This window comes from Megalobrama amblycephala, linkage group LG9 (genome assembly GCF_018812025.1).
Source record: "Megalobrama amblycephala isolate DHTTF-2021 linkage group LG9, ASM1881202v1, whole genome shotgun sequence".
In the NCBI taxonomy this organism is placed as follows: domain Eukaryota; kingdom Metazoa; phylum Chordata; class Actinopteri; order Cypriniformes; family Xenocyprididae; genus Megalobrama; species Megalobrama amblycephala.
The window spans coordinates 21,632,612-21,642,967 of record NC_063052.1 but is presented as its reverse complement, the minus strand read 5'-3'; the positions used below and the strand labels follow the sequence as shown (position 1 = coordinate 21,642,967).

Here is a 10,356-nt window from a genome sequence, read left to right as displayed (position 1 = left end):
CAAAATGATATTAAAATGATGTGTAGAAATCTTTTTATGAGAAAGAGTGTCTGGAAAAATGAATTTCATTGATGTCATTCGAAGTAATCAACATAAAGGGACCATTTTGGATCAAGTCATGCAGTCAATATCATGTGACAGGATGTGACATCATTCAGACACCTGCAAAGGACCACATGGTCCTGAAGCAAAGTAACTAACTCTCTTTTAACTATTTGAAAAATATATGTTTTCACTTGCTCATACGCATGTCCTGAAACATCAGGTCATTCGGTACAACCGCTATAAAACATGGAAAATTTTGTTGTAATGTTTTAAAAACTTGTACTAAATATAAAACATTTGATTGTCCTTTTGCTAGCTAGCCTGTTAGCATTGTTTGAAAATATTGTCATTCGGTATAACCAAAAGTAAAACCGAAATTTTGGTTAAACCGAATGACTTTTGGTGACAAATTTTGTCCATCTTGTAAAACATGCCAAAAGCAGTGTTAATTGATTATAAAAACCACATAATCTTAATGTTAACACTGAATAAAACTTCAAAATTAATTATATCTCCATTATGTTTTGTTTTTTTACACTTTTAAAAACCTTATTCGTCAATGACCTATATATACAGGGAGTGCAGAATTATTAGGCAAGTTGATTTTTTTATCATATTTTTTTTCCAAGTACATTTTACCAATTCCAATCCACATCAATCATAATAACTACTATTAATATTGTTTTTAATCATTTATAAGTGATACATAATTGTTCATGAAGGCTGGAAATGAAAAATGCCTTATATTCAGGTGTGCAGAATTATTAGGCAGGTTTTCTTTTACAGGCCAAATGAGCCAAAAAAGAGATTTAACTCAGACTGAAAAGTCAAAAATGATTAAATACTCATGAGAAGGACGCAATACTAATGCAATACTAGAAATTGCAAAGTTAAAGCATGACCAATGGACAGCAAAATGCTCATTGGGTCAGCGGGGTCATACAAAAACAGGTGGAAAAGAAAAGACGCATGTTAACTGCAAAAGATTGAAGAATTAAGGTGAAGAATTAAGTGTGAAACCATCAGGAACCCTTTAGTCTCCAGCGCCACCATTTTCCAGAACTGCAACCTACCTGGAGTCTCCAGAAGTGTGAGAATCGAGATTAACGACTTAAGAATCCTAAAAAATGACCTGCTCTTAATAAAAATCACAAGCTGAAGTGTTAGAAAATACATTAAGACTGGGTTTTTATAGGCCTTATAGACAGACAGATTGAGAGTGACTCTTGAAGGACCAGCACCACATCCTCTTGTACCACCATTTGAAGAATTTATCTTCCAGAATCTGGCAGTAAGATGTGGGAGTTCACTTTTAGTCCATCTCTTATCCTGAAATGTCCGTCTTGCAGATATGGACTAAAAATGATCTTCTAAAACTTACTGTCAGATTTTGGAAGATGAATTCTTCAAACGGTGGTACAAGAGGATGTGGTGCTGGTCCTTCAAGAGTCACTCTCAAGCCGTCTGTCTATAAGGCCTATAAAAACCCAGTCTTCATGTATTTTCTAACACTTCAGCTTGTGATTTTTATTAAGAGCGGGTCATTTTTTAGGATTCTTTAGCTAGCCTAAGTCTCTGAGATCCTGACACCTCACACTTCTGGAGACTCCAGGTAGGTTGCAGTTCTGGAAAATGGTGGCGCTGGAGACTAAAGGGTTCCTGATGGTTTCACACTTAATTCTTCACCTTAATTCTTAATTCTTTTGCAGTTAACATGCGTCTTTTCTTTTCCACCTGTTTTTGTATGACCCCGCTGACCCAATGAGCGTTTTGCTGTCCATTGGTCATGCTTTAACTTTGCAATTTCTAGTATTGCATTAGTATTGCGTCCTTCTCATGAGTATTTAATCATTTTTGACTTTTCAGTCTGAGTTAAATCTCTTTTTTGGCTCATTTGGCCTGTAAAAGAAAACCTGCCTAATAATTCTGCACACCTGAATAATAGGCGTTTTTCATTTCCAGCCTTCATGAACTATTATGTATCACTTATAAATGATTAAAAACAATATTAATGGTAGTTATTAAGATTGATGTGGATTGGAATTGGTAAAATGTACTTGGAAAAAAAATATGATCAGAAAATCAACTTGCCTAATAATTCTGCACTCCCTGTATATATATATATATATATATATATATATATATATATATATATATATATATATATATATATATAGGCTTTTATATGTTATATGCTCTAAATATCTTACAGTCTAACTTGATAGTCAATGAGGGCTGCAGTTCAATTTAGTACCACATTTTGTGTGATTTATCTGTACGTTTTGATGCCAGCTGGGCTATATTTCTAACTTAAGCAACATCTTTCAGTTATAAATGAAGTTATGAAGTTATAAAAGAGAGGGAAAGAACGAGAGAACGTTTTATTCCATTTCATTACAGTATTGACTTGTGAGGCTGAACATTTCTTCACTTGGGACTCACCTCTAAATGATTGGTTTATGAAGTGACCTTCAACCTAATATTAATGGAAATCTGTAAAAGAAGCAAGTGCTTTTACTGTCTCAAATTTAGTTTGAGGGAACAGACAGCTGAAACTGGATGTCAGTGGTTTAAAAAAAGGAAAGTCAAGCGGCACAATTAGAATAAAACCTAGAATTGAGCTGAGGATCAGTTGCCTTTATGGACATCACTGGATTAGAAGTGATGGTGAACGTGATTTCAACAAGTGCAACATGTTCCTGGATCATCTTTGCTGATCCTGGAACAACATTCCAATCAACCAATCAGATTTGAGGGACAAGTTTAGACTTACAACCAGGGTTAGGTGATTTTAGGGATAAGTTATAGATAGGGTTAGTTTTATGGGTTGGGATAAAACTACATTTTCAGACAGGAATGTTGTTCCAGGATCAACAAAATATGTTGATCCAGGAACATGAAAAAATCACAGTTACCAGAAGCGATGGTAACACTTTAGAATACTGTTTCAGTGTTCTGTCATTAAAGGTGCCATCGAATGTTTTTTTACAAGATGTAATATAAGTCTAAGGTGTCCCCTGAATGTGTCTGTGAAGTTTCAGCTCAAAATACCCAAAAGATTTTTTTTAATTAATTTTTTTAACTGCCTATTTTGGGGCATAATTAGAAATGCGCCGATTCAGGTTGCGGTCCCTTTAAATCACGCACACTCCGCCCCCAGAGCTCACGCTTGCCTTAAACGGTGCATAAACAAAGTTTACACAGCTAATATAACCCTCAAAATGGATCTTTACAAAGTGTTTGTCATGCATACTGCATGCATGCATCAGATTATGTGAGTATTGTATACTGTTATATTGTTTACATTTGATTCTGAATGAATTTGAGGCTGTGATCTGTGGCCAACGGCTAATGCTACACTGTTGGAGAGATTTAAAAAGAATGAAGTTGTGTTTATGAATTATACAGACTCCAAGGGCCCTATAATACACCCGGCGCAATGCGACGCAAGGCGCAGCGCAAGTGTGTTTGCTAGTTTGCGTCCGGAGCCATTCGCGTTTTCCCGTTCAGCGCCACGTCCTTAAATTAGTAAATGCATTTGCGCCAGTTAGTGCGCCCATGGGCATGCTGGTCTAAAAAAGAGGTGTGTTCAGGCGCATTGCCGGCGCATTGTTATTTTAAGGAGCTGAAAATAGACTGCGCCATAGACCAACTCAAACCTGTTCTAAAGTCTAAAGTCAATGGCGCAATATTTTTTTGTTAGAGCGCGTTGGTAGAAACTGCGTCTCTGGGCGTGTCCACAGTGCGCGTTGACTTTGCTTATTACACACAGGGATGTGCATCACACAAACATGCTTTAACTTCGCGCACGAGCAGATCGGTTTCTTCGCTTGAAAAGCGTTCAGCTTTTCCGCCAACAAATTCCGCCATGTAAATAGCAATCCGCCATGGCACGAGCGCATCTCGCTCTTAAAGGGAATGGGAGATGACACTCTGATTGGTTTATTGAACGTTACGCCCATTACTCATTAAGAGAATAGGGACAACCCATTTCAAAAATGCGCCCCGGCGCACAGACCGTTTTTCCGTCGTTAAAATAGCAAAAGTGGATTTGGAGACGCCCTGAGAGCACCTGCGCCGTGCGCTTTACACTTTGGGTTTAGATCGTTAAAATAGGGCCCCAAGTGTTTAATAATGAAAATAGCGACGGCTCTTGTCTCTGTGAATACAGTAAGAAACAATGGTAACTTTAACCGTACATTAGCAACATGTTAATGAAACATTTAGATTCAGTTTACAAATATCACTAAAAATATCATGTTATCATGGATCATGTCAGTTATTATCGCTCCATCTTCCATTTTTCGCTATTGTTCTTGCTTGCTTACCTAGTCTGATGATTCAGCTGTGCACATCCAGACGTTCTGCCCTTGTGTAATGCCTCGATCATGGGCTGGCATATGCAAATATTGGGGGCGTACACCCCGACTGTTACGTAACAGTCGGTGTTATGTTGAGATTCGCCTGTTCTTCAGAGGTCTTTTAAACAAATGAGATTTATATAAGAAGGAGGAAACAATGGTGTTTGAGACTCACTGTATGTCATTTCCATGTACTGAAGTCTTGTTATTCAACTATGCCAAGATAAATTCAATTTTTAATTCTAGGGCACCTTTAATGAATAACTACACAGGAACATATGAGTAAATGCAATATTAACATAAATGCTATTAACTAACAAGAAGCTCTGATTAACTATTTAGTAAGTATAAGCACTCAATTGAATGAGGTATTTCACTAATAGCTAATCAATAACTACTATTTTTTCATACCTCCCAGCGGACTACTAAGAACTACTATATACAGGTTCATAATTAATGTGCATAATACATAATATATAATTAACTCTAAAGTGAAGATCATGGTAGCCCACTAGTAATGACTGAAGTCACTGTATGCTTTTGAGGTTTTTGAAAGGAATTGCTTCTGATGGATTTGGAAACACTTGAGGCATTCCTAGTGGGTTACCATGATCTTCACTTTAGAATACTGTTCCCAATAATTAATAATTCCTTCAGAAGGAAGTAGCAAGACTCAAATCATTACTAGTGGGTTACCATGATGTTCACATTAGAATACTGTTCCAAATGACCACTAATTCCTTTAGAAGGATATTGAGTTATTACAATCAAACTTCAAAAGCTTACAATGACTTCAGTCATTACTAGGAAGTTATCATGCTTTTCACTTTAGAATACTGTTCCAAATAATTAGTAATTACTCATTACTCATTTGTTCCTGTGTATTAATGACGGAACAGTATTCCAAAGTGTTACCGAAGTGTTAAGGAGGTACACATTCACCAAAAGACATTTGAGAACTTGCCGTCTGTCAGTTCTCTGCCTCCCTTCTTCCCTTCTTCTTACTTATTCTTTGATGTCCTTCTCTCTCTCTCTCTATGATTCCTCCTAAACCTTTCAATCATACTGAGCCAGTCACCTTGGACCGTGTCTGTCACCACACAAGCTGGATCATGCAATCACATGCAAACGGCACACACACACACAGGAGCATGAGATTGAGTGCGTGTGAGAGAGAGACAGAAAGGAGAGAGACCATCTGTATGTCAGCTTGTCTGTCCCTCTTTCAGAGCTTGAAATTAAATCAATACAAAGAGGCATCCCTGAGTAACGCAATAGCTCAGAACAGAACAAACACGTACAGAGAGTGACCCAGTGCAAACATCGGCATTAGTGCCAAGAGCTGAGCCATCCACCTGATGCCCTCCCAAACACACCCACACAACATCTCTCACCCACAGTCCTGTCACAAACAAATTCCTGCTACGTTTTACTGATCTATATTAATTTAGCAGATGCTTTTATCCAAAGTGACTTCAAAAACAAAAGCATAAAAGAGTAAGGCACATCACAAATTTCAATAGTAAACGAGAACACAGCTAGAGTAGACAGGAACAGAAAAAGAGAGAGAAAAGGGACACAGAAGTGTGTGATTGCACTTTCAAGCTAGCCAACACACACTTCTCTCAACTTATTGCCTTTTCACCCCTGAGACATCTACTTGGGATGGAAGTATAAGGTCAGATCATTCATTATTCGGCTACTACAATACTGTTACACTGCTCTGGAATACTTGAGTTTGATTGGTCAATCGCAAACTTCTATGGCCAGATATATTTCTAATAACTAATTATCATTGCTAAATGTATATTTGATGGTACACACACACACAATGAAATGTTCAAGGTGTCTGAATAATATATATACATATATAGTCAAATCAAAATGTATTCAGACACCTTGAACATTTCATTCATTATTACAGTTTATTCACTAAATTAGGAGTTAAATTCAATTAAAATATGAGTTAAACTGTGACAGAAAAAATAATCTTAATTATGTCAGATATAACACTTAAGCAAAATATGGTCAGGTCAAAGTGTCTGAATAATTTTAGGTTCCAATTTTTTATCAATTTTACTGGTAGTCCACTGTATAAAGAATTTTTGGGTATAAAATGTCACAGTTTACTTTATTTTGCTATCCTCACTTACATAAATGAACTATAGTGTCCTGCACCGACTAGTAAAAAAATATAAAAAATTATATCTAGTGTCTGAATAATTTTTGGTTTGACTGTATATATATATATTTACAGTGCTCAGCATAAATGAGTACACCCCCTTTGAAAAGTAACATTTTAAACAATATCTCAATGAACACAAAAACAATTTCCAAAATGTTGACAAGCCTAAGTTTAATATAACATCTGTTTAATGAAAGTAAGTTTAATAATATAACTTAGAGAACAAAATTTTCAGTTTTACTCAAATTGGGGTGATGCAAAAATGAGTACACCCCACTGAAAGCTAAGTTTTAGACTACAAATTAACAAGAATTCAACCACAGGTGAGTCTAATTATTCATTACACAGGTGTCCAGCAGACAGTTGACTATAAAAGGGTGTTAAAACCCCTTCCCATTTCATGCTGTCAGCAATGGCACCACATGGAAGAGAAATGTCACAATACCTGAGAAAGAAATAATTTCTTTACACCAGAAAGGTGAAGGCAACAAGAAGATCAGCAAACCTTTACTTATCAGTGAGAATAAAAAAAGATGGAACTGCATGGTGCCTACAGTGAAACATGGTGGCGGCAGTAAGGCAGTCCTTATGTGGGGCTGCATGAGTGCTGCTGGTGTCGGGGAGCTGCATTTCATTGATGGCATCATGAATTCACAGATGTACTGCTCTACACTGAAAGAGAAGATTCTACAATCACTCCGTGCCCTTGGTCATCATGCACTTTTCCAACATGACAATGGTCCTAAACACACATCTAAGGCCACTGTTGGATTTATGAAGAAGAACAGCTTAAAAAGTGATTCAGTGGCTCCTGATCTGAACCCAATTAAACACTTATGGGGAATTCTGAAGAGTCAAGTTGAGCATCAGTCTCCATCCAGCATCCAGTCTCTAAAAGAGGTCATTCTTGAAGAATGGAAAAAGATAGATGTTGCAAAATGTCGCCAACTTGTTCATTCCATTCATTAAAAATCATGGAGGCCATACAAAGTACTATGTAGTACTATGTAGTAGTTTTTGTTGTGGGGTGTACTCATTTTTGCATCACCCTAATTTGAGTAAAACTGAAAAATGTGTAATCTAAGTTATATTATTAACCTTACGTTCATGTTAAAAGTTAAGCAGATGTTATATTAAACTTAGTCTTGTCAACATTTTGGAAATTGTTTTTGTGTTCATTGAGATATTGTTTAAAATGTTACTTTTCAAAGGGTGTGTACTCATTTACGCTGAGCAGCACTGTATATATATATACACACACACACAAGTATTTCATATAAAGATCTATGTATTATGGAATATAAATAAAAATATAGGCAATATATAAAAGGAACATCATCGTAAAGGAGTTTTTTAGACTTAATATTTTCAAGTGTCAAGTCTCATCCTTTACCTGTTATAAAAATATGAAAATATATACTAGCTTAATCCGTAATAATATGTTAATGTTTAATGCTGACCCTCACTGATGAAGTACAGAAGAGTATAATTATAGCATATTCCCAGTGAATATGTTAGACAGCCTATCTAACATAACTTTAATGAGGAAAGCCTGTGAAGTGCCATTTCATGCTTGTTTACCGAAAGCAGCAAGAGGGCAATTCTAGTTTAATACTTTGATTAGTAAATTGCAATTGCCCTTTACAGTCTGTCACCAGATTCAGGTATTTCAGTAGTGCCCTTTAAAGGCTGTGTTTGATTCATTACACAATATTGTGAGAGGAACAATAGCTGTGTAAGTGCTTCAGGACTCCAATTAAAAAATCCAAGCCTGATATATATATATATATATATATATATAAAAAATTGTAAGTATAATAAATTAGCACTGAATCTCTAAAGGATTTGTGAGATGATCAATGTAGACTAAGAATGTTCCTATTTCTGGCTGTAGCAACAATTTGCTTTGTGAGCTCATGAAGTCAGGAATAACAAAAAAAATCGATAACAAGGCCTCGGTTGAGCCAATAAAAGCGTCAGTGCAACATGTCGAGAGCACATAAATTTCCTCAGCTTACATGAAAAGTGTTTGCTTCACTCAAAATAAGGGGGTGAACAACCACAGGCCCATATGAGGCACTTGACCCATATTATTTAGCATGCATCTTGTCCTCTCTCCTCTCCTTTTCGGTCACTGTAAAGTAGACACTATTTATAGCCAAACACACTAAATATGCCATCCACGCTCCTCTCCAGAGCACATATCAAATAGCCAGCTAAATTCAGTGCCACAACTTGAATATGCAAGAAACAATAAGCATTTCTATAAGTGATGATTAAATTTAGTTCTCTCAGGAGGATATAAATACAATATGTCCCACTCTGACACTTTCTGCTTTTTATGTGAAAGAAAGCTAGACTCTGTGTTCCTGTGACATCACAGCTCAATGACAATCAAAGGTCAAATACAGCAGCATTTATTTATTTATCACTCCATCAACCGCCCGTGTTTATTCTGATACTGCGCCCTCTTCTTAATAGGCGTACAACATAGTAAACACGTTTAAGAGGAACAATTCTGTATCCTCTCTCTGGGGTAGTCTGCCTGCCTGCCTGCCATCTCACGGTTATAAATCGCACCAAAACGTCCGCAATTTGTCACTGACGGCTGCGTTAACGCGTACCCGTTTGGCGGGAACAGGTGCCCACCGGTGTCGTTGACTTTGCAGAATTTGACCTACATGTGAAGCGCATCCAGCTCCACGTCACACCTGAGTGCTTTTTGCGCGTGAACGTGTGGACCCTGCACCTCTGATCCTGAAAAACACCCTCTTCAGTTAACCTCTTCGGGAAACGCACGCATGCTCAAACGTACACGCTCAAACCTGTGAACTGCTGCCATTCTCACACAAACATCTCCTGACGTGACCTTAGCACGGCGTCAGATGTGGTGAGTCTTTGAGACCGTATGCTCTGGATATGCATCCATACGCTCCAAAAAATCCACTTCAGATCTTTAAAACTGCCGGGTGAACAGCACCTACCGCATGCTGGCGGACACATACGGATATCAATTTCCAGACGCGTTAACGGCTCTCAAAAGCAGACACCTCCATCCCGGCTTCCCATGAGCAGCGTGCCGAATCCCTGTCAAAACCTGGAGGACAAATGGCCTTTAACCAAAAGGTTTCCATAGAAACACACACGTTTTCCCTGAAAGGGGGGATGCACGCGAGTGGAGCGTCGCCTATCGCTTCTCTACCCCTGGCTGGTCTCCTTTCAACCTGGAAAAGAAATGCAATCAAAACGGAGAGGGTCTTACTGATGGTGCGGGAGCCAATACAGCCCATGGTGTCTCAGCGAGGGCCGGTTTGTGAACGAGGAACGAGAGCCACCCTCTCAGCAGACATTCTCTCCCTCTCTCTCACTCCTCTTCTTCTTCTCCACGTCTCTGACTCTCCCCTCCTGTCTCTGTAAGGCTGTATACGAGAGCGAGTGTGTGTGTGCGCCTCCAACACGCTCTCGCCGTCATCCACCCTCCCTCCCTCCCTCTCTCCTTGCCTCACTGCAACCCCCTCAATACTCTCTGGTGAGCCGAGATATCAGAGTTAGTCAGTCACTAAGTCAGTGTGTCTGTGAAAAGGGAGAGATCTGTGTGAAATCTCTCCCCGGCCACTTATGTTCCCATAAACCCCTTTGAAATCAATACAATTGGTTGTAGTATCAAACAGTGACATTGAGAAATGTCATTGACAACAAAAGGAAAAAGTGGTGATCAGAAGTTGCATGCAATTCCCTGGAGTTCCTGGACTGAAAGGATCAATA

The 10,356-nt window shown here is 38.1% G+C and overlaps 1 protein-coding gene across 7 annotated transcripts in view; it reads right to left on the bottom strand.

Moving 5' to 3' along the window:
- Positions 1-10,041, bottom strand: part of fam131ba (family with sequence similarity 131 member Ba) — a 38,285-nt gene extending 28,244 nt beyond the window's left edge. Inside the window, exon 1 of one of the 7 annotated variants that reach the window (XM_048202081.1) lies at positions 9,854-10,041. In XM_048202081.1, the coding sequence (XP_048058038.1) occupies positions 9,854-9,881 (28 nt within the window). In that variant the 5' untranslated portion in view covers positions 9,882-10,041. Of the gene's footprint in view, positions 1-9,575; positions 9,680-9,853 lie in introns of those variants that run through there. The other 6 variants (XM_048202080.1, XM_048202084.1, XM_048202083.1 and 3 more) reach the window with 6 other exon arrangements.
- Between the last annotated feature and the right edge of the window lie 315 nt (positions 10,042-10,356).